Genomic DNA, 25,836 nt, shown 5'->3' with positions numbered 1-25,836 from the left:
GGTGGAGAGTTCTGTAGAGGTCTATCAGATCCAGACAAAATGTCTATATACATAACGATTAGCCCTTGTCTTAGTACATCTGTGTTCCTCTAAAGGAATACCTGAGTCTGGGTAATTTATAAAGAAAAGAGGTATTTGGCTCACAGCTCTGCAGTCTGTACAAGAAGCATGGTGCCAGTATCTGCTTCTGATGAGGGCTTCAGGCTGCCTCCACTTATGACAGAAGGTAAAGGGAAGCCACGTGTGCAAATCACATGGTGAGAGAGGAAGCAAGAGAGAGGGAGAAGGTGCCAGGCTCTTTTTAACAACCAGCTCTCAGGGGAACTCTAGCAGGAACTAATAGAGTGAGAACTCACTCATTACTGTGAGATCACAACCAAACCATTTGTAAGGGATATACCCCCATGACCCAACACTTCCCACGAGGCCCCACCTCCAACACTGGGGATCACATTTCAACATGAGGCTTGGAAGGCCAAATATCCAAACTGTAGAAATCCTATTTGCAAAGAAGAGAGGGTATTATATGTAATTTATAAAAATGCATGAACATCATCTTTATAGAGAAAAAAGACTCAGATATAACATATAATAATCCTGACATAATATATCATCAATATACCAAGCATATAGTTTGAATATACCCAGAATATATCAAGAACATCAAGTAAAGAGATTCAGTAATCTGGAATATTTCTTAAACATGTGTATATTAACAGAATTTCATAGGTAAATGATGTGAATCCCCAGTTGAAAACTAATGACTGGAAAAATGCTAGATTCAAAACAAAGCAATGTGAAGACCAAGTTAACATTTTAAAAAACTGAAATTATTACTAAAAACACTATACTATAGTTATCTAATATCTAGCAAAGCAGCATCAGGATTCTGACATATCTCGGCCAGTGACAACACTAATGAATCTGTAGAGACGTTCCATACAGCATACAATTTCTAAAATGTTTATGCTATTAACATTTTACCTATACCAATTTAACCTAGAAAAAGCAAAGCATCTCTTCTGATTTGACAACTCTTCCCATGCAACTCCTCAATAGTAATATATTGAATAAATCTAATTCTTTCTAGCACTTCTCTTTCAACAAGGTGAAAGAACAAATCTTTTTTTTTTTTTGCCATTTTAACAGTGAGGAAACCAAATTCTAGCTTTGCATCGGAATATTTGATACTAAAGTTCTTTTTGGAAATATTATAAATAAGCTCATCAAACCTTAGCCAGCCACCTCAACAAATAAAATTCCCTTTCTGTGATCCCTCTACAACTTTCTATATCTATATGCATCCTTTATAACAACTTCTTTGATTGGCAAAAAATAACATGTTCATTACCAGGCCCAAGTATACATAACTTCTCTGCAGCATGTAGAAATAAGAAGCAAAAGCATACAAAATTATATGTAGTAATTAATATTTCAGCATTCTCTTACTTAGAAATGGTCTAGGTATGTAATGAATATTCATTAATTCAATTTAGTATCAGCCCAAAGTTTTTAGTTACCTAAAGATTTTGTAAATTATCTTCAAGTTGATATACTACAAAACATAATTACTGTTGAAATAAAGTTTGTCAGAATAATGACTCAACTTGGTTAAACAAATTTACATTTTTTATAATCATAAACACTTAGGAGAAGTAATGTTAGCTCATTCAATCAGTAAACCTGCCTATGTTTAGGAAGAATATACTCAAGTAGAAAAAAAATCTACCTGTATATTATACCCAACACTGATAAATCAGAAAAGACATGGCTGGTTTTAGTAAGCCAAAAATTACTAAATTAGTCACATTTGCCCAAGATTTACCTAAATTATATGAACTTGAATTCTTAAAGTATTTGAGTTTGTTTTTATAGGAATACATTTTTTAGCATATTGAAAATCTTAAACGTTCAATATCCTTATTTTCTGGGGATTTTAGGAACATTCTATTGATCTAAACACTTGTTATTTCTATAAGCCAATGAGAATAGAGCTCCTTTAAGAGATTTTATTATCTAATTTAGTAATACTATCCAGAGGTAGAAAAATGTTACAAATTCACACAATGAGACATAAAGGCCTTTCTGAATGATAGACATCATCATCATCATTATTATTCAGGCTATTGCCATGAGGAGAATGTTCATTAGTGTAAGGAACATTTTAAAGAAAAGGAAGGGGGCCACCTGCTTAATGGAGGCAGGTAAATAAAGGAGTCATCTACCAGTCTTATGAGCATGCTGAGGAAGGAGAGAGATGAGTCTTTCCTTAGAATATGCCAGGGCAATGCGGTCCTTTGCAGTTCGCCATTTCTCGTAACACAAAAGGTTGGAGGGTTTCTTAACCATCACTGCTTTTGCAAAGGCACAGGGCTCAGGTAAATCTCAATGTTGTCAATGAGAAGAGTCTACTTTGTCAATTTTGTCTATAGCTTTTCTCTGTATTCTCCTTTATCTGCCATATTATTTCTGGTTGCCTTTTTTGTTTGGATGATTGGGTTTTTTTTTTTTTTCTGTGTTTATGCCTTATCTTCCCAGTTTAATTGTAAGTTCTGTGAGGAAAGGAAGTATGTCTTGTATTGATTTGTACTCTTCCTCCACATCTCTCTCCTCTTTTTGCCTAGCACTTAGTGTTCCGTCCCATCTACCTAAAAGTTATTGATGTTCAGAAGGACAGCAAATTATCTCTTTTTTTAATGTGCTAAGGCAGTAAACTTACAAAATGTAAGCTTTTCATAATTGGAAAATAGCATTCGCATCTAAGAACTTCCAAAATCACACATTTAATTCTTATTTAAAGAGAATTCATAGATGGAGACATCTTTTTCTTTAATTGGTCTCTACCTGGTTGCACACCTAAGGCCAAGCTATTCTTTGGCTAGATGATTGCCGAGTTCACCATCATGAAGCAAAGTCAGTGTCTAAAGATATTTTTACCAACCTTCTGCTTGCCAGTGTACGTGTCTTATTGATTCAGCCTGTGAACCAGGGCATTATTTAGAATACGAAATGTTATTATGGAAGAGATTTCATGAAGAAGTTTATGTATTGTGAAGGCACTACAAAGAGCTTTACAGTCTCATAGTAACAAAGATGCCATTTTAACTGTTGCTTATGCCTAGGCAATCTCAAGGAGAACTCAGAAAACATGGGCTGGATATTTGAAGTGTCTGTGGAAGCAAAATAAATTAAGCATTTAGGATGAGGCCTTAAAAATAACTTAAATACACTCTTGATGATAAAGAATGTTATTTTACATCTAATCAGCAAGGCTTAATGGAAGTGTAGTAAAAGAGCGGGTTAACCTTGACAAGGGGTTAAAGTGACGCAGTATCACTGATAGCACAAAAGTTAAAGGACACCAGTGAAGTCAATGAAGAAAATTTTAGTGAAGAAAACAAAATAACTTTAGAAAAGACTGCTTCACTCTTCATTGTAGTAATTGCACTTACAGACAGGCAACCATATTATACTGCCCAGGAGATTATGCATTTGTATATTCTACACTCAGCTTTTATGAGCAACAAGTGCAAAGCTAACTTTTTAAAAAAATACTAGGTTATGTCACAGGGTCAGTACAGAGAATCCAGTCTCTAACATCTTCTACATCTGGCTGAGCAAGATTGTCTTTAAGGCCTCTTCTAGATTCTAGCTTTCTTTAAGTCCTGTAAGTGATTACCAGTGTTCCTCATGATGACCCCAGGGTATACAAATTTTTTGAAGTGATTCCTAAATCCAGGGAAAGGTGGTTCTCTCTTGTTCAATATAGTTATAATATTCTAATGCTTTGAAAATCTGGGATCAAGAATGGAAAATGTTACCAGTTTACCCGAATATTTACTTTACTGAAACACTTAATTCCCTGATCATTCTGGGTCATTTACTTATAATCTTTGTAGATGGATTTTTGTTTTTCTTAAAAGAAGGGGGAACTTTAGGGGACTAGATCTCAAGGGTTAGATCCTTGGCTGTAAAGACTCCCTTGGATTGCTTTTTGGCTGTTGGCTGTAGCAACTTGTTTTCTTACAGAGATGAAGCATCTGGTTTTTGTTATCTCAATGATGCTGTCCTGGGAATATTACGATTGCGACGGAAATTTGAGCGTATTCTCTACGTGGATTTGGATCTGCACCATGGAGATGGTAAGCCCTTTGGTTTTAAAGATGCTTTGCTGCTAGGACAGCAAGTTTTTATCAGTTAAGCTGCTTCTAGGCAACTGGTAGAAATGTCTGCTGTAATTGAAATTTTCCTAATTGAGAATTTAAAGTAGGTAGTGTAGTGATTCCTCTAATTGATGCAATTCCTGCTTTGCTGCCCAAGCCAGGCTCCTGTAATTTCCTCTCCTCTCTCCTCATGTAGCAAACCTCTAGAACTAATAGAGAATGTTAAGAAGTGAAAATCTTACCTAGTGTTTACTCCAGTGCTCAGTAACCTCCCTCAGGCCATTTCCATTCGTTCTAAGGGAATCTATAGGGATGACAGTCTTGTCTCCTTTCACTGATGCTTTTCTCAAGATAGAATGGGCGTATGATGGGCTAACATTCTGAATTTTTCACCAATAGGTTGCCAACTCATGTAGTGATCAGAATCTGTGCCATTTTCTTTGTATTGTTAAAATATTTAGTGCCGTACAAACAGGACATCTTCCCTAACATTTAATAGCAGAATCACTTAACAGTTTGCCTTAACCCATTAATCCTCTCTTAGAAGACTCCACTGACAGGATTTATCTGACCCTCCTATGTATTTTCCATCTAGAATGTAGAGCTCCAGTGACAGTTGCCACATTCTGTTTCTTTAAGAAATCCTGTCTGGGACACGTAGTATTTCCATTTATTTAAGAACACTTATCCCGTAAATTCTTAGTTAAAAATACTCCTCCCTCACATCAATGATTGCCATTTCCCTGTTTCCAGGGATTTTTTTTTCAGACAAACTAACATAATCAAGGCATAGAGAGGAAAAGAATATCATATGTCTGAAGTTAGGGTCAGCTCCACTGCCAAAACAGAGAAAGAAGGATGAAATTGTTGAGGGAACCTTTCCAGAGAGCTTCATCTGCATGGATGCTACTACCATGGAACCATGACAGAAAATTAAAGGTAACAGAGAGAAGAGAGGTTAAAACCACCAATATACTACTTTGAGAACCATTTTCACTGAATATCTGAATGCTCAACCGGTGCAAAACACAGCCTTGCTTAAAAGCCTTCAGAGACTCCTTATTGCCTATAACAAGGGGTAGCATTTGACCTATGGCTTGTTTTTGTATGGCCAGTAAGCTAAGAATGGTTAAGAATGGTTTTTCCAGCCAAGTGCAGTCGCTCATGCCTGTGATCCCAATATTTTGGAAGGCTGAAGTGAGAGGACTGTTTGAAACCATGAGTTTGACACCAGCCTGGGCAACAAAGTGAAACCCCCATCTCGAAAAAAATTAGCTGAGTTTGGTGTTGTGTGCTTATATTCCTAGCTACTTAGGAAGCTGAGGCAGGAGGATTGCTTGAGCCCAGGAGGTCAAGGCTGTAGTGAATTATGATCGTGCCACTGCACTCCAGCTTGGGCGACAGAGCAAGGCATTGTCTCTTAATAAAATAAGAATGGTTTTTCCGTTTTTAAAGGGTTATAAAAGAGAAAATATATTTTTTAAAAATGTGTCTGTGTGTGTGTATATATGTGTGTGCGTGTGCAATAGAGACCTTAAGTAGTTTGCAAAGCCGAAAATGTTTACTATTTAGCCACTTAGTTCATTGACCCCTGGCCTACAGCAATGGTTCTCAAACTTGAAAGTGCATCAGGATGACCTGGGGAAGTTTGTTTTAAAATGCAGATTGCTGGGCCATATCCACCAAATATTCAGATTTAGTAGGTCTGGCATGGAACCAAAGAAACTACGTTTTAATACCTCAGCTGTTCTACAGGCCACACTTTGAAAAACAGTGCTCTTCAAGGTAAAGTCCACACTCTTTACCTAGTCTTTCAAGGCCTACGTTGAATAGGCCTCACCTCATCTTTCCACCCTTATCTCTCATTACTTGCTGTCCAGGCTACACTACTCAATGAGCATGTCTAACTATTCATGACATGTCTCACTATTCATGACATGGCTCAGTGTTCCCAGACATGTCTCATTATTCCCACCTCCCTGACTTTGCCTCCTTTTTTCCTAATTTAGTTTTGTTTCACCTGTCCCAAGTTCTACCCATTTGTTCAAGTTCCAACAGTAACAGATTTGCCCTGACCACTCCAGCTCAAGTGTTCTCTCCCTCCTCTCAAGTCCCGTATTGTTCATATCACCAATTTGATATTCATTACATATTGCCTTGTATTTTTAATTAATTTTTTAATGTGTCTGTGTCTTCTCTTCCCATAGAAACTATAAGTTCCTTCAGAGCAGAGATCAAGTTGTTTACTTCTTCTTGTTTTATATAATGCCTTGAACCAACAGTACTATGCGTATAGTAGCAGCTCATTAAAATATTTGATCAATGAATGATTATGAAATTCAAACTGTTAGTATCAGAGTTTAAGAATACAATCAACTCTACAGAACCATATAAGAATGAACTGAAACTGTCACCTGAAACTGTTCTTTCCATTTGCAATGTTATTTCTACACCCTTCAGAGTTTCCTGTTTTAGCCAACTTTTATGGTGTGTTTCATTTCAGTTTATTTCCCCTCTTCAGCACCTCCCTTACAGTGACCCCTGCCCCACCCCCCAACTCTTATGCATTTGGTTTATTTTAAATCTCCCATGATTACATAGCTAGCATCCTGTGGTGGCTTCACTAGCCACCCCTACCCCATCCTTGCCTTCTTTCACCTACCTAACCACTCTCCTCTTTCCCACCAAGTCCATAGCTTCCTCCTATCTGTGTACATCTCCTTTTTAAATATGATTTTATAACTGTGCCTAGTGGTATTTCCCATGAGAAGAAATACAAATGGCCACTAAACTTATGAAAAGGTGCTCAACACTCTAATACTCAAAGAAAGGCAAATTAGAGCAAGACCATTCTTTCTGCCTAAGATTAAAGAGAATAACAATAGTTTGGGAACTCTCATACATGATTGGTCCAAGTGCAAATTGGTACAACATTTTTGGATTGATCAATAATCAAGATTTTCATGAATTATCCTTGTTTAAGACTTCATTTCTAAGTTGAAATACTATTTTCATTTATTTTGTTTGTTTTATTTTGTTTACTTCATGCTTTTTGCTTAGAGCCTTTAACTGGTTTTAACGGCCTCCCTAGGGCAAAACATAAGGCTTGGGAAATTCAAACATACCTGTTATATACAAATAGAGTTAATATTTTTTTAAAGTCGCTGTCGGGCTGTAGTGAAGACTGAAAACATTAAATAAATACAGAGACAATTTCTTTGTTTGAAGTAAGAAAGAGGACAGTACCTGAATTTGCTAATAGTCCTCCCATTTTACAGATTGATTATCTGAACGTAGTGTGACTATATGTGATTCTGAGAGGAAAGGGGTGGAGGTGGGCAGTGTGTTCACCTGTATACGTAGAGGCTTGTGAGGGTTACTTTAAATCCCAGCTTTTATCTCCCAGGCCTCTAATCGTTTACTAAGTTAAGTTAAAATGGAAAACAGACCCCTTTCTCGCTCATCTTTCTTCAGGTTTTAAAACACTGTTATAAGGCTGCTATTAGGAGACAAGGTCACGGCTGTTTTCAGCCTTCCATGTTTTAGCCAGAAAGATGTACTATAAGTTACTTATTTATAACCAAATCTGCATTATAGAAAGGCACTTTATAATTAGGTTTTCGGTATATAATGGCTAATGTTTGTATTGGTCATATTTTTCAAAGGGTTATCACATTGTACATCTTTGGAAAAAATCCCAAGACTTTAACTATAACCACTTAAACAAAACAAAACATAAAACTTGTAAGATGGCTCCAGTTTCCCTTATTCAATTCTGCTGATAATGCCTCAATTCTAGGCTCTTGCCTTTCCCTACTTTTTAGAACAGGTTGTCAAAGAGAGCCCAGACATCCCATTGCTTGGAAAGGGGAAGTCCAGTTATAGTTTTCCATGAGTTTGAAAAGGAACCCCCGAACTTCACTTGGGGCCAAAGTTCTACCTCATCTTGTAATTATGAGATTAGAGACCAGAGGTTCGTATAACTTTTATTCCTCAGCTTGTTAGTTTTATATTGCTGCCTTCTCATCTACCCTCCTTCTCACAGCTGCTTTCTAGATTTTCAGATGTTGAAAATAGGAATGCCATATGTGAAGTGATTCTTTTGATGTTTCTTTATCTGTTAGGTGTAGAAGACGCCTTCAGTTTCACCTCCAAAGTCATGACCGTGTCCCTGCACAAATTCTCCCCAGGATTTTTCCCAGGCAAGTGATCATAAACTCAGTATTACGTTTGATGACTAAATACTGAAATTCTTCTATACATTTCTTATACTTGGACAGTTCCATGTTGTTAATGCCTTATTGCCACAATCCTATGCAAAATTTTAACACAGGTCACCTCAGGTGACAATAACAAGAAGAATGACATTAAAGCTGTTTCTTTTTCCAGGTGATTTTTATGGACTGTCAACAGATCACTTATGCTTGCTATACTAGTAGACACCCCATGCAACTCCTAACATCCTGAATAATTGCAGTGATAAATTGATGTTATGTCAACTCAAAAAGCATGAAGCCAAGCAAAGGAGTTAATCTCTTATTTTTTCATTTGATCTAGTAAGATGAAAACTGAGGTTTTTCAGTTTCCTTATAGTTTGCCTGCTTCTCCAAGATTGTTTACAATAGTTACTTCTTTATATTATTTTTCTTAATTTCTTTCCCTAGAAATTTCCCTATCAGGAAATCCTTTAAGTTTTCTGGGTTCTCATGTTCCTAATAACTGATCATAGTGCTCTTCTCTTTTATAGGAACAGGTGACGTGTCTGATGTTGGCCTAGGGAAGGGACGGTACTACAGTGTAAATGTGCCCATTCAGGATGGCATACAAGATGAAAAATATTACCAGATCTGTGAAAGGTATGGCAGTAACACTGAGCCAGTAATAAGTGGATTGCAGTTCTGTAGGATGAAATGGCCCCCATCTCACAATGTAAACCAGAACAATGTAAAAAAGAAAACGTCTATATACCTATAAAGCTTTTGTATACTGGTCATTATGCTTATTTGATCAGTAGCTATCCGCTGTATGGCAGAGCCAAGCAGTTGGACCAGAGCCACGCTCCAGGTTGGATCTTACTCAGTATGATTAAGGCCATCCCAAGCGTAGAGCTTTTAGGCTATCCTGAAGAATCCCTTATTTGCCACTTTCTTAGCTAAAGAAACCTACATGTGTCTTATTTCATTAACCTGGCAGGGTTCATTTCAGTTGTCAGGGTTCATTATGGAGACCTGTGCTTTCTTCTACTGGTGTAAATATTAGAGAATTGAATATTAATATTCATCATGCATTCTTACCTTCTATCCACTGTGTTAAAATTGGAGTCAGATACCTGTTCTTTCTACACCATGGCTAAGGATTAAGTTACAGACAATCATAGGCAGACAGATTGGTGCCAATGTGTGGACCACTAGAGTTGAAAAGCCCTATGGAATGGGGGTGGGGGATTGTGTTAAACTCATATTCATAAAAATTGAGATTGGTCAGGCACAAGTGGTGGCAGAGAAAGCAAATCCGACTAGAAGTCAGCCAGTCAACATTACTGAAGGTAAGTAACGGGGATTGAGGTACTCTTGATCCCTCCCCAACTTAGCTCGTATTTCTCCCAACCTCTGGTGGAGGTTCTTCCCAAAGGAGCCTGCCTGCACTGGCCATCATCACTGGCAGTTGTATAAACAAAGCAGAACTATTAAAAAATAAAAACTTCATGCTTCAAAAGTGCTTCTTAGCTCAAGAGATTTGGTGAGCCAAGTCATCATTCAGTTATTCAGCAGCATAAGCCTCTTCATAATTTTGATCATGTCTCCTGGCTACCTCTGTATTATCATACTGAAAAAACCTTTTTTTTTTTTTGGAGCCTGCCATCAATGGTTTAATTGCCCTTCTTTGTTCCCCTTAAGCTCTCTTCTGTCCTTGAGATGTGCAGATCAGAGCTGCTTATGTAACTTTACCAATAAAGATATCCTGCAGTTCTATGTAAAAGGAGAATTATTTTGTTTTTCTTTTAATCCCCTTCTTAACAGTGCCTGATTTTGTTACCCTTTTTTTTTTGCCATAACAGAAAACTAGGTTGTTCTCTTCAGTGCACTGTCCACAGTGTTTCCTTGAGCCCTTTCCTGGGTCTTAATTTAAAGGTCAGCACTCATCATCCAGCAAGTATAGTTTGTAATATCTAGTGCTCCCTAGATAGATCACCCTAAATGGATCACCTTACATGTACCCCTTACAAAGCCTTAAATGGATCACCTTACATGTGCCCCTATTGAAGGTTATCTGCCAATCATAAAACCTCCTGAGATCTTCTTTATCTCCCATCAACTTGGCATTTCACTGCCTGGGAAAGCTGAGTATTATCTGTAGACTTGAGGATTTTCCAGTGCCCACCCCCAAGGAAGTCTATTTATCCTTCTTCAGTCAGAAAAAATACGTTTCTACGCTATATTTTCTCTTTTTTTTTTCTGTAGACCAGTTCCTACTACATGATAAAAAATATTTTAAATTCCATGGTAATTCATGTTTAAAAATAGCCTTGGTATCAAACCTAATCAGAAGCATTTTTAAAGTAAGTTTAGCCCCAAGGAAAAGATCTGTAGAAGATTACACATGATTTCCCTTTACAAAAAGCGTGATGCCACCCGCATCCCAATAGATTGATGGCTTTTGTGTACAGGAGGCTAGCATTTATTAAAAATTCTTCCAGCTTGCCTACTAAAGAACCAGACACTCATCAGTTTATAGTTCCCAGGGCCCCTTTGCCTGTGGACCCACATTGGCAACGCAAGCCACACAGTGATCATCCAGAATAACAGGTTCCAGGTTTTCATTAGAGGTATAATAATTTTTTTCCTTTGCTTTCCTTCAGAAGTCAAGTCTGGTCAGGGCGTTATGTGAAGGCACCTCTGATTCCAAGGGTACCAAGAAGGCTTCCTGGCCCAAACATCTCTCCCATCTGTTCGATTAATACCTGAAATTCCTTTAACAGGAAACATACTTTTATTCTACAATTAGAAATAGTCCTTAAAATGAAATTTTGGCACAACCTCTCATCCTCACCCCTACTGTACTATGGAAGTATAGTTTCACAGAACCTTTCTTTTTTGGGGTGGTGGACAGGGTCTTCCCCTGTTGCCCAGGCTGGAGTGCAATGGCATGATCACGGCTCACTGCAGCCTTGACCTCCTGGATTCAAGTGATCCCCTTGCTTCAGCTTCCCAAGTAGCTGGGGCAAGCAGGCACACAATACCACATCTGGCTAATTTAAAAAAAAGAAACTTTTAGTAGAGATGAGGTGTAGCTTCACAGTGCCATTCTTGACAATGAATTGTGAAAGGGTCAGAGCATGAGCTCCTTGAGTATTCTGAGGAGCAGGAATTGCATAGTGGAGCAGTAGAGGGAAAGGGGTACCAAAAACCACAACGATCTTTGCCAAGAGTTTTGCAGAGGGCCAGCCCTGGTAACTAGATCACTCAGTCCCAGGCATTATGCCTTTGAATACTTCTGGTATGTGGCTTGGAAACAGTCTCTTACACATTTGCCATTGTTACCTCTGACCCTTCTGCCTGCCTCAAAAGATATATTACACATAGGAATGGCTTATTCTTTTTATAAAAAGTCATTCAGTTTATCTACTATCTTCTTTTCATCCTTTTATTTTATTTTATTTATTTATTTTTTTTTTTTTTGAGACAGAGTCTCGCTCTGTTGGCTATCTAGGCTTACTGCAAGCTCCGCCTCCCAGGTTCATGTCATTCTCCTGCCTCAGCCTCCCGAGTAGCTGGGACTACAGGTGCCCACCACCACGCCCGGCTAATTTTTTTGTATTTTTAGTAGAGATGGGGTTTCACCGTATTAGCCACTATGGTCTCGATCTCCTGACCTTGTGATCTGCCCACCTCGGCCTCCCAAAGTGCTGGGATTACAGGCATGAGCCACTGCGCATGGCCCCTTTTCATCCTTTTTATTTCATGACCCCACTGGTTCTCTGGCTCACTCCTTACTTGTGATGTGTAAAGGACCTCTTATTGCTGGTTCACTTATAAGATGCTCTCATTTTCATTTGCCACCCAATTTCTAGTTTGCTCATGAATTGCTCCTTTTTCCTTTTCCTTCTTTCTTTCTTCTTTCCTTTACTTTTCTTCCTTCCTTCCTTTTCTTGTCTTTTCCTTTTCTCCTTTTCCTTCCTTTTCTTCCTTTGTTCTTCCCTTCCTCCCTTTCTTTCTTCCTCTTTTCCTTTCTAAAATGGTTTTTTCCTCTGCTGTAGTCTTTTTTACTTTGCCAGCTAGTCAGGCAGGAACTTAATGGTTTTAGTTTAAGCTTGAACATACCCCCTTCCGTTAAAAATTGGCTTAGAGTTTTTTTGTAATAGACTGGATATGGAATCTTTACATGAACATTTCCTAACACCAAAAGATCTCAAGCTCTATTTTATATAAACGACAGATTTCACAGTGAGATCTCCCTAGATCATTCAATTCTAAGGGCAAGGGCCACTAATTCCCAAAAGCTTCCCATAATTTTCCTGACAGCTGCTAGAGTTGGTATCACAAGTAGAGCCCTGTTTTAACCAGCATAAAGGAACATCATCAACATTGCTCTGGTAAGCATACCTCCTCCTTCAAATGGAAGTCTATAGCCCTAGTATAGAGATGATAGAGGTATACTATATTTTTGATGTATGTGAAGGCCTAAACCTGACCCCACCACCACCCCATCCCTGGGCCACACATGCATATACCCATGAAGGTTGGTGGGAAAGGGAGGCTGCTTTGCGAAAGGGAGGGTTTGCTAATTCCCAAGTTTTATCATCTGAGACAGGAAATATTACACTGCCTATGTTTAACCCATTTGCTCTCTAAGTATATTTGAATGCAATCTGAGGTAGTCTTAATAATTTTTAATCTATTACCTAAAACTCTTGTGTTGACGATTTTGGGAGCATTTATAGTTAAGGATTCTGAGGGAAAAGGACACTAACAAGTATGACCTTGCTGTTGGTTAAAGGGAGGTTTTGATAAATAGTAGGGCACTAGTCTGAAATCTCAAATCTTTCAGGATGACCCAACTACTTGTCCACTCTGAACTTCCATGACATATGTGAAGTTCGAATGAAGAAATTTAGAATTGTGCTGATACTTCTTAATTCTCATCCTATAATTTTATAGACCTAACAGCCAGAAAGTTTTCTTTACTAAATATCTGATTATCAGTAGATATCACATAAGAAAACCATATATGAAGTGCTTATAATGTGTATGGGTGAAGTTGACAGTTCAAAGTTTTGAAAAACAATCACATTTTATTAAGAATATTCAACTATTCAACTTAGTAATTTCACCTAAAGGAAGATACATTGTTAAACAGACTTCTCAACAAATAGGACTTATAAAAGATTCTATTAAAATGGAGTTGTCATTCAGTAGCAGTGTTTATATCTATATATGCAAAACTCCGCTAGTTAGAGCTACCAACCCATCCAGAGCAATAACCGTACTCTAGTGAACCAGAGTTCATAATAGTGGTCGTTAAAATAAGAACCTACCTGTATTTCGTCCTTGGCCTATTTGCCTTAAGTTCTATGGCTTATATTGTATAGCTCAAAACTGAAAGAAACCTTTTCTTCCCCATCAAAGACTATTAACTTAAAAAAAATTCAGAGACCCCAGAAGTGAATAAACAACTTAAGATTCGTACCTCTTTCCTTTTATGAGAGAAATATTACACTTTTCTATTTTAAATATTTATTTTATAGCTCTTTAACTACTTTTCTGGAACATTAATTCTGCTGTTAACAACCTTACCCAAGTAGCCTACCCAGAAAGGATTTGCTCTCTAGGACAACAGCAGAGTCATTAAAGGAATAGCTCATTAAAGCCTAAGTTTTTATTCCTGGGCAGAATCTTTTTGTCTATCTATACTGAGTCCCATTGATATCCAACAAAGAAGAAAAAAATTATAGTATCTTTATATTATATGTTTATGGCATGAGAATTTTTCTTAGACTCTGTCATTGCTTCTGAAATATATGTCAGTGGTATTTTAGGCATAGGATCAATTCCTGGGGTCTGGGGCCAAAATTCAGCTCTCTGAAGCCACTCTGACCCTCCTACAAAAGAGTTGAGCACCTCAAGTCACTTTATAGGTGTGTTAGTCTGTTTTGCATTGTTATAAAGGAATACCTGTGACAGTTATTTATAAATAATAAGAGGTTAATTTGGCTCACAGTTCTGCAGACTGTAAAAGCATGGTGCCAGCATCTGCTCAGCTTCTGGTGAGGCCTCAGGAAGTTTACAATCATGATGGAAGGCAAAGGGGGAGTCAGCATATCACACAACAAGAGGGAGCAAGAGAAAAAGGAGGAAGTTCCAGGTTCTTTTAACACCAGCTCTTATTAACTCATAAAGTGAGAATTAACTGATTACCATGAGGACAGCACCAAGCCATTCATGAAGGATCCACCTCCAAGACCCAAATACCTTCCACCAGGCCCTACCTCCAACATTGGGGATCACATTTCAACATGAGATTTGGAAAGGACACACATTCAAACTATATCAATAGGGTTTTAAAAACATTAACCACAAGAAGGAGAGTTGGGGTAGGAGCTACCAAGCTACATAGTTTATTGTTTGCCTGATGCTGTGCTTAACATTTGACATGCATTCTTGTATGTGTATCTTTAAGTATAATAAAAGCATTTTATTCGTTCATTTGGACAAAAAGTGTATTGTCTACCCTATGACTGGTACTTGCAAATGAGGCAGATGAGGCTCCTGCACCCTGGAGCTTAACTCTAAGGGAACCCTTCCCTGTGCCAGTAATTACACTAAACATTTACATTGCTTCATTTGATCCCTGTCGCAGTCTATAATACCTACTAAAGTAGCTATTAGTATTGCCATTTTACAGTGGGAATTGTAATACGTTCTGATTTCTCATGAGATATGAGAAAACTGGAGAAAAGGTTGACTTGCTTAAGGTCTCACAATTACTAAATGGTGAAGCCTGAGTTTGAACCCACGTCTGTCTGCCTCTTAACTATTGACTATATTGTCCCCAAAGTTGTCACATGGAAGTGAGAAACTTAATGGTTGCAAACAAAGAAAAAAATACCATCCCTGGGACTTCTTGGAAAACTTTATCTCAGGGGATTGCAGAAAATCCCCTCCCCAAAATAGAAACCATTTAACTATGCAAATGAACCACATGATCCACAGTATATGCAATCCATTGTGTTTGTTTGTGAAAGTGCAACTTAGATTTTTGCCCAAAAAAGAATTAATCTCAAGGATTTAATTTGTAATTTTATAGATAGAAAATAAGAATAAATATTGTAAGAATTAACTTCTTAGGTTTTCAATTCCTAAAGTTTGAAAACATGCAGATTCTATAAATCCACCTTTCCCTTCATTTTCAATGGAGAAAATCCTGCTTCCTACTTTAGAAAGTGAATAGTGTCCCCTGTCATTTTATAGAGGTCTTCTCATGGAATTACATCTTTTTCATGTGGTTGTTTTAGATAAATATAGCTAACAATTTTTAACATCATGCATTTTTAAACTATAGGCAAAATTTATGCCACCTCTTGGTCCTTGTGGAAGGCCATATCTGCATAAAGGGTAGAGATTCTCCACCCATGCTAAGCTGTTCAACCAGTACCAGTTGAATAAAATGAGGACCAAGGGACATCACTAAAGGGCATTTAAGGGAAGTGTTTCCTTTCACTATTGACTTTTACTGTTAATATTTAAAGAAGAGATGTTTTAATTATGATAGGTTTTTCTTTCGTTATAATAAGTCATCTAGAATTTATCTTCCACCTGGGATTCCAGGTTATCATTTAATTTTAGAAGCAGGTAGGGCCGGGCACAGGTGGCTCACACCTGTATTCCCAGCACTTTGGGAGGCCAAGGTGGGCAGATTGATTGAGGCTAGGGGTTCAAGACCAGCCTGGCCAACATAATAAAACCGCGTCTCTACTAAAAGCACAAAAATTAGCTAGGTGTGGTGGTGCGCACCTATAATCCCAGCTACTCAGGAGGCTGAGGCAGGAGAATCACTTGAACCTGGAAGACAGAGGTTGCAGTGAGCTGAAATTGTGCCACTGTACTCTAGCCTGTATGACAGAGTGAGACTGTGTCTCAAGAAGAAAAAAAGGAAGCAGGTAGATCTTCAGTGAAAGAGAGCCCAAAATGTGTAATTTACTCCTTTAGGCCTGGTGATGTAGCAAAAGCAATACATACACACACATATTCATAAATAACTATTTTAAGCAATACAAATTTTTTAAAATTCGCTTTCATTTGATGAGAAGGGATGAACCCTCTAGAAATTTGCATGTGAGAACAAGTAATTATTTAGCCTTCCATCTTCATCCCTGATATGGTCTAGCTTAGTGTCCCCACCCAAATCTCATCTTGAATTGTAATCTAAATTGTAATCCCCACGTGTTGGGGGAGGGAACTCATGGGAGGTGATTAGATCATAGGGGCAGTTCCCCCATGCTGTTCTCATGATAGTGAGTTCTCATGAGATCTGATAGTTTTATAAGGGGCTTGCCCCCCTTCACTCTGCACTTCCTCCTGCCGCCATGTGAAGAAGGATATCTTTGCTTCCCCATCTGCCATGATTGTAAGTTTCCTGAGGCTTCCCCAGCCCTGCAGAACCTCTATAAATTACCTAGTCTTTTTTTTTTTTTACTTTAAGTTCTAGGATATATGTGCAGAACGTGCAGGTTTGTTACATAGTTATATATGTGCCATGGTGGTTTGCTGCACCTATCAACCCATCATCTAGGTTTTTTTTTTTTTTTTTTTTTGAGACGGAGTCTCGCTCTGTCACCCAGGCTGGAGTGCGGTGGCGCGATCTCGGCTCACTGCAAGCTCCGCCTCCCGGGTTCACGCCATTCTCCTGCCTCAGCCTCTCCGAGTAGCTGGGACTACAGGCGCACGCCACCACGCCCGGCTAATTTTTTGTATTTTTAGTAGAGACGGGGTTTCACCGTGGTCTCGATCTCCTGACCTCGTGATCCGCCCGCCTCAGCCTCCCAAAGTGCTGGGATTACAAGCGTGAGCCACCGCGCCCGGCCCCATCATCTAGGTTTTAAACCCCACATGCATTAGGTATTTGTCCTAAGGCTCTCCCTCCCCTGGCCCCCCACCCCCTGACAAGCCCCAGTGTGTGAGTTTCCCCTCCCTGTGTCCATGTGTTCTCATTGTTCAGCTCTCACTTATGAGTAAGAACATGCAGTGTTTGGTTTTCTGTTCCAGTGTTAGTTTTCTGAGAATGATGGCTTCCAGCTTCATCCATGTCCCTGCAAAGGACATGAACTCATTCATTTTTATGGCTGCATAGTATTCCATGGTATATATATGCCACATTTTCTTTATCCAGTCTATCATTGATGGGCATTTGGGTTGGTTCCAAGTCTGCTATTGTAAATAGTGCTGCAATAAACATACATGTGCATGTGTCTTTATAGTAGAATGATTTATATTCCTTTGGGTATATACCCAGTAATGGGATTGCTGGGTCAAATGGTATTTCTGGTAGATCCTTGAGGAATCGCGACACTGTCTTCCACAACGGTTGAACTAATTTACACTCCCACCAACAGTGTAAAAGCATTTCTACTTCTGCACAGCCTCACCAGCATCTGTTGTTTCCTGACTTTACAGCAGCATGAGCACAAGCTAATACATTCCCCATTTCATTACAATCTAAGAACTGATAAAAAATTCTTTACAAACTTATTCTACCTCTCTTCAGTTGGGTCACAGCTACACTACCTTGATAATCACTAGCTCACTTTCGCCCAGTGATTAAGGTAACAGAAGCTGCTAATTCATTCAATAAGCCTTGCACTTCGAACTCAGCCCTCTATAAGTAAGATATTTGTGTTAAATGCTTTCGTTCTATTTAATAAACTTTTATCCTGCCTCTCCGGGGTATGGCAGATGTAAAATTACCTGTTGTTTCTGGAAAATGGATGACTCAGACACTAATTAAAGTTACTGTTAATGTTAGCCACAGGTGGAAATGAGGCTGAAGTGAGCCATTCATTTATTCTTCCTAGTTTGATGTGTCTTTTAAAATATTAAATTCAAGAGGCATTAAGTGTGTCAGAATGTAGGATAATTAGGAAGAGGGAGATACTGTGCTTCACTGAGTTATCCTGAAACCTCAGTCAGTGAACTCACCCTGCCTGTCCTCAGGATTTGTTTAGGGTTGCAGTGGTGAACTGGTGTTTTCTCTCACCTAATCCTTAGGGCTTTAAATCCAGGTGGTTAGAGGGACAGTTCTTGTATTCTCCTTCCCCTCTCAACTGATGTCTTTTATGACTGTTTGCCGAACTGCACCAAGTAGCCCTGCCATCATGACAGTCCCTCCCACCCTGAGCAAACAAGTCTTCATAGGTATATTGTTTCATTTGTATCAAGGAAGACAGTCTTGTGGAATTCTGTAGGTTTGTGCTGTTTCTCTGATGTGCCTCTTCTCTGGTCTCTTGTTATGCTGACTGATCCCTGCCTCCTGGAGCAAGTGACCTGATTCTTTTTGGCAGCAGTTGAATAAGTTCTGATGCTAGAACATGTTCTGAAACTCTCCAGAGACAGGAAGACCTTGCTCCTAAATGGAAATCTTGAAAATTACACCCTTTAACATAACTCTGCCCTGAAAAGAACTCCAGACTTGACTATAATCTGGGCTTCATAGGATATTCTAACATCAAAATTCATTTATTCCTCTCAGCTGCTCTCCACCATGCACCCCACAAACCTCTGCCCTAATCCTCTCTCTCCCACATTCTTTAGTCACTGCTCTGTCCCTTCAGTGTAGCCTAGCAAAACTACTGTTTACGTTTTGCTTCAACATGTTATGGCCTTGAACGACTGTGCCTGACATTGCCATACACCTAGCAGCTGCCAGGACTGATGAGCTGCCTCATTGTGACGTGTTGACAAGGACTATACAGATATTTAGTTAAACCCGGTATCCAGCACCTGATGAAAAAGCCTGATGTTACATTGGCTGGACTTTGCTCTGTGTGCACTGTTAACCCATTGTACTACCAGGAAAAAGCCATGTCTATTGGTACTTAAAGAAGAACTAAAGGGCCGGGCACGGTGGCTCACACCAGTAATCCCAGCATTTTGGGAGGCCGAGGCAGGCAGATCACTTGAAGTCAGGAGTTCAAAACCAGCCTGGCCAACCTGGTGAAACCCCATCTCTACTAAAAATACAAAAATTAGCTGGGCTTGGTGGTGTGTGCCTGTAGTCCCAGCTACTTGGGAGGCTGAGGCAGATTGAATCGCTTGAAAACCCAGGAGGCGGAGGTTACAGTGAGCCAAGATCACGCCACTGCACTCCAGCCTAGGTGACAGAGCAAGACTCCATCAAAAAAAAAAAAAAAAAAAAAAAAAAAAAAGACTAAAGGAAAGAACTCCTCAAAAAAAGCTATATCAAATAACCAGCTAACAAGTTAATAAGCAAAAGGGCACGTGTGTGTGCCAGGGGCTAAAAGCAATGTGTTTGCCTGGAGGTGATGCAAGTGCCATTGCATAGTGAGCCAGAAGCTAAGGGGTTTGTGTGCACCAGCTCCGTGTTGAGGGGGATGGAGGAATAGAGAGAGGAGAGGGACCATCTTAAACATGTTAGGGGTGAAGTGGAAAAATATCTATCCTATTTAAATACAGGCAAGCCTCACTAACTCAGCCTAATTAGAGGAAAGCCAGTCTGAATCATGGGATATTTTTAAATGCATTTTTATTACTTTCAAGCACTGGACATGCTAGTAATTCAAACTAGACTAACAGCATAGTACAGCACCTCAGGGAAGGGGCTTTAAGAATCATTTGTAATTAGCATATCAATTATTTGTATGTAAGTGGATATGCACAAAGTGCATAAAAAGTTTATTCTCCTAAGTAGGACAAACATTCCCCAGTGCAGTCCTGTTTACACTATTAATTTGCTTAGCCAGCCCTTTTTGTGCCAAGATAGATGTATGTAAGAAATGCTTATTTCCTCAGGGAAGAATGAATTGCTTCCCTGTGTTTAGTCCAGTAACTAAGAAGCGGAGCGCCACTTGATTGGTTTGGGATTTCCAGGATATGGAGTTTTGAATTTGCATACAGACTAGAGAGATTTCATATGGAGAAGATCTGGCAAGCCATTGCCAGAGATCCAGTTTCCCCATCTGGATTTCATTGAAGTGATCTGGATTTCATCAAGCAACAGGACACTGATCCTAAATGATCCACCAGACACTCTAACATAGGCATGTTTAACATACATCCTGCCCTAGAAAAATAACTGTTAAAATATGATGAGTTGGAGTTATTCTATGTGCAGTACTTAAAAGTAATAAAAATGCATTTCTTTTTAAGTCCCACAAAAACCATGCAATATCAAGTTAATGATGAAAATCAATCTCCAAACTCTTTCTTGCACACCTCATTGTATGACGGCATTGCAGAGATTTCCAATCATCTGGGAAAGGATATTATATTTTGATGAGCTGCGCCAGGTGCTAACTATATGGCAGGATTTCGGCTTTGAATCTTAGGGAGGCCCTCAGGGGTAAAGAAGAGTGAGGGAAGGGCTAGGGGCATGTTTATTGTTAACAAATCACTATTGTTCACCTAAGTTCAAAAAGTGAGCAATTGAATTGGAAAAGAAGAGGTATCAGTTATATAAGGAAGGTAGAAAATATGATTAGGAAATGAGAAACAGATATAGGCCTTTATTCCCACCCGTATGTATTAAACTGTGCTCTCGGTAAATTGTGAATTCTTCAAGGCTTAGAGAGTAAAAACTAAGTGCAGAGAGCATAAGCACAAGCAGTAAATATACACGTAAATGTTGTAACTATAGTTTGGAATGACTCCAACACTCCCCTTTCCCCCAAGGGCATCGCTATCCAGGGTCTGCAAAGGCCAAATAGCTGTTTGGCTTCCAATCTGATTTTTTGCCTAAGAAATCAGAGAAGTCGGTTTCAATTTTAATAATATATTCTCCCAACCTCTATATAACAGAAAGGCACTTGTGTTTCTGTCCCTTCTTAAAGTGAATTTTGTGTTTGGTGAAAGGTAATAGATTGGCAGCACTGGAAAATGAATTACTGTATTCCCAGAACAGGTATAACCGGGCAGTGACACGATGAAATTTCTCTCTGCCTTTGGGGACCATTAGAATACTATTCAGGAAGTCACTGCTGTGGTGTGCTGTGCTGAACTCACCAGTATCCTAGTGGGCTGAAAGAATTAACATAGCACTCGAAGGGCCTGACTTGAGGCCATTCATTTATTCATTCAATGTTATGGAGTGCTTACTATATGCCTGATGCTGGGAGAAGACTTTCACAAATATTATATCATTTAATCCTCACAATAACCCTGTGAGGGAGAGAATATTATTGTTTTACAGAGAAGGAAACTGAGGTTCAGAGAAGTGACTTGTCCAAGTTGCTATACAAACACTGGATCCAAGCTTATCTGACTCCAAATCCAGCATTCTTCCTGAAACAAGTGCTGTAGGGGTTGCAAAGGGGGACAGATGAGACATTTGGTCAAATGATGTGACACAGAGCAGAATGCAGTCTACACTGTGAGCAGTCCTGGTGGTTACAGAGCAGTTAAATGACCTACCCCAGATCAAATAGCACAGATAGCCTTAGGATTCATATTCTTTAGGTCTTCTTCCATTTTTTGTTTTTCAGCTTAGCTCTCCAAACCAGCCTACTTCTCTGCCCACCCTACCCCCTGCCCAGATAATGTACACTCTGCTTGCTAGGTCCTCTGGCCTCTCAGAATGAAGACAGCCAAAGACCATTGGGATTTACTAATAAGAGCACTGCATTCGAATTAGAATTAGTGTTCTAATTCTAGCTCTGACGATTCACTTCAGGCCACTGGTAAGGTGCCATGCAAACACTGGATGACTTTAATTCTGGATGACTCACTTTCCGTTGTATGAATGAGAATGGTTTACTTCTAAGAGGTATAGTGAGAGATAAGTAATAATATGCTAAAAATAGTATGCAGCCCTTTCTGTTGCCAAGGTGACACGTAATTGATGAGTAGAATTACCTACTACAAGGCGTGTTAGAGATGCCCGTTAGAATCTGTTTCTATATAATAGACTCAGCAGTGAGAGAAAAGATGCCCCTTTAAAATGTTAAGAAATTATGTCACGAAAATTAAAACAGCGAAAGGGATATGAGGTTGTTTGCTGGTTGGTTGATTGTTTGCTTGGTTGGTTGGTTTGGGAGTTTAAGGTTTGTCTTTTATTTAATGGATTTGGTTTTTTTTTCTTTCATGTTTTTAGAAGTTCATGGAACCAGTACAGCTTGTTTGATGCTAAAAGCAGAAAAAGAAACTTATAGAAAATTAAATGTCTTCTGAATATGTCCAAGAGGCACCCATGTTCTCCAACAAAATGACACATCATGCTCACTGCAAGGCAGCCTCCCTCCTCCCAAATCCCTGCATCCCTGAACCATTTGTAATAGATATTCAGAAGTCACTGAGGCATTTACCATATGCTGCATCCCCTGGCAGGTTGAGTTGTTGCAGAATGAGTCAGCAGTACCTGAGCTCAGATAGGATTGAAAGAATTTAGAGAAAACATACCTATGGAAAGTTGAATGGCTCCCATTTGGGACTGACTAGTAATACTTTGGGTCCTTAACACAGTCTGCCTCTCAATCTCATCAAATGCAGTAGGTTTAAAATTTATGTCTTAGGGGTTTTGCTGCTGGCAATAACTTTTCTCAGGCTGATGTTGAGAATTCAAAGCGTCAGTAGCAAATATTTTTCTCTCCTCTCCTTCTGCATCCTACCCTTCTTGGTTTTTCAACTTTGAATTTCTCATTTCTTTAATCTTAATTGGGGGAGTCTCTAGAGGGTGCTGAGAGTGTCTGTTGGAAAGCATGAAGATGACAAGGCTGGTTTAGACTGGTGTGCAATCTAGAAAGTCAGGAGACTAAACCTTCTGGGAGCATGAACCCATCAGAGGTCTTGCTAGAGGGACAAGTTAGGGTTACCAGACCCCACCACCAGTATCGGTTAAGGGTGACTATAACGCCATTGCTCTGGCATCCCATTGCCCTGAGATGAATCTTTTAGGATGTTGATTATCTAAATAACAAAAAAACACAAAACATGTTCAGCCCCTGGTATTAGAGGTAAAGAAGCACCAGTGAAAGATCTCAAAGGCACACAGTAGAAGCTGTGGTCTACCATGATGGAATCAAAGAAAAGAGAATAACTCTACGATTTTGTTCTTGGGCTTTTCTTTTATCCAAAAGCATCATTAATGTCACCACCCTGGCTTTTATCCTCCTCAGGTACGAACCTCCTGCCCCAAATCCAGGCCTGTAGAAGCAGCTGCCGCAGCTTGTCTTCCCCATTTGCATAGCCTTGTCTGAAAACTAGACGGCTGAATACTGAAGGATCAGGTTTCTCATCAAGAAAACTGCATTTTAAGTGAATATCTTGTATGTTTATAGGGAAGTTACTAATGTAGTGTAAAGAGATGCCTGTCCTCCCCCTCCTTTCTGGATAAGAGATTTTATACTTTCACAAAACGAAAAATTAATGATTTGCAGTGTAGCAAACAGTACTGTTACAGTGGTTAGGGAAACTTTCCCAAAAGCAATCTGGAGTGACATTTCATTCATTTATTCATTTAATGACTATTTATTGAATGCCTACTATGTATAAAGTATTGATTCTACCCTCGAGGAAGTTAGTGGAAATTTTAAAATGTTGGATAAATAAATAGAGATTGATTTTCATATTCACACACATTTAAATAAATAAAACATAGAAAATTGTAAGAACCATAAGAGATAGAATGCTGTGGGTATTCAAAGAGAGAAAATACTTCAGAAAAAGGCGTAATTGAGGAGGTAATATTTGATCTGGTTTCTAAAGGGTAGCTAATTACTCTATCTTTACAAAGTGTGTGAATGTATATGAGTGTTTATAAAATCTGGGTCAAGTTTGAATATACAGAGATTGTAGGGAAGGATGTTCTACACACAGGGTACAGCAAGATCAAAGTTGGGAGAAGCTGAGCTATGTACAAAGAATAGCAGTGGTTTTAGTTTGGCTGGACTGTAAAGTGCATGAAGGAGAAGTTGCAAAGAAGATTGGAAATGTGGGTGGGAACCACATCACGGAAGAGCTGGAATTCTTAGCTATGAAAATTTGTACCATATTCTGTAAACATTTTGGGAGCCACTGAAGGTTTTAGAATGAGGGAATCATAAGATCAAAGCTTGCTTGGGAAGATTAACACTCTTCCCAGTAAAGTTTTGGCAACAGCATCTGCTGTTATATTGAAATAATGTGGGTAAAGTGGCTGACATAGTATCTGATGCATAGTAGCTCAGTAAGTCATGGAAGCAGATATACTGTAGTGGTTTAGAGCAAAAACTGTGGTGCCTGGATGCCTGGGTTCAGAAACCAGCTCTGCCACTTAATAGCTGTGTGATTTTGTACAGATTTCTTAACCTCTCTGTATGGTAGTTTCCCCGTCTGTAAAATAGGATTAAAAATAATACCTGTTATGAATTATTATGAGGGTCAAATGAGTTAATACATGTAAAATACATAGAACAGTGCTCTATTCTGAATAAAGTGCTCAATAAATGTTAGCTGTTGTCATCATTATTATCATTCTCATTCATGGAGGAGATAAAATTTAAGCTAGACTTTAAAGAATGGCTGTGATGTAGACATGTAGAAAGGTAACTTTCAGGCACAAGTAAGTACATGACAAAAGGCATACTTGCAAGAAAATACAAGGTGAGTGAGGTGAACAATGGAGAGTTCAGTTTGCCTATAGAATAATATAGGCTAAGGTGTTATTGGAAAATAAGATTTTAAAGGTGGGCCATAGTCAGATTACAAAGCACTTTGGATCATAGCCTAAGAATATTAAGTGTTCTCTAAAGACAATGGAGGGACATTAAAGGTTTTTGAATTAAGAAGTAACTTTATCAAACTATATCCCTAAGGAAAATTAATTTGATGGTTGTGTGTGTGAAGGATTGGAGAGGGAAGAGACTTGAGGCAGGGAAACTGATTAGGAAGCTATTGGTGTAATCCATGAAGGTGGTCATAAGGGCTAGATTAGAGTACTGCAGTGGGAGTGGAGAGGAAGGAATAGGAGAGAGATTGGTGGAAGACTGGTAATTGGAAAGGAACAGGAAAAGGGAGGAATCTGAAAGGGTGACTTTCAAATTCCTCAGTTTTGAACATGGGTGACTGAAAAGATGGATGTCATTAACAGAGGCAGGGAATAGAAGAGGTAAGATGACAGGTTTAGCATAGTCAAAATGGAGCTGTAAATCACAGCTGACTTCTCTTCACAAATTGACATATCTTATCCTAAAATGTATCCAGAAATTCAACCCAGAGTAGCAAAAGCAATCTCAAAACAGAAGGACAAAGTTAGAAAACTCAAACTTCTCAACTTTAAAACTTACAACAAAACTACAGTCATCAAAGCTGCATCTTGCTGGCATGAGGACAGACATATAGATTAATGGAACAAGAGTTCAGAGTCCAGAAATTAACCCCCACATTTATAGTCAATTGATTTTACACAAAGGGGCCAAGACCATTCAATGGGGGAGAGGACAGTCTTTTCAATAAATAATGATAGGACAACT

General features: G+C 38.9%; 1 protein-coding gene across 1 annotated transcript in view; it reads left to right on the top strand.

The window, feature by feature from the left end:
• The window catches only part of HDAC8 (histone deacetylase 8), a 241,477-nt gene that overhangs the window by 71,554 nt on the left and 144,087 nt on the right, over window positions 1-25,836 (top strand). Inside the window, exons 5-7 of the mRNA XM_030807076.1 lie at window positions 4,030-4,142; window positions 8,288-8,365; window positions 8,911-9,019. Of these exons, the coding sequence (XP_030662936.1) occupies window positions 4,030-4,142; window positions 8,288-8,365; window positions 8,911-9,019 (300 nt within the window). The remainder of the gene's footprint in view (window positions 1-4,029; window positions 4,143-8,287; window positions 8,366-8,910; window positions 9,020-25,836) is intronic.

Source organism: Nomascus leucogenys, chromosome X (genome assembly GCF_006542625.1).
Source record: "Nomascus leucogenys isolate Asia chromosome X, Asia_NLE_v1, whole genome shotgun sequence".
Classification (NCBI taxonomy): Eukaryota; Metazoa; Chordata; class Mammalia; order Primates; family Hylobatidae; genus Nomascus; species Nomascus leucogenys.
The sequence above is the reverse complement of the archived record's forward strand: the minus strand, read 5'-3'. Positions and strand labels throughout refer to the sequence as shown.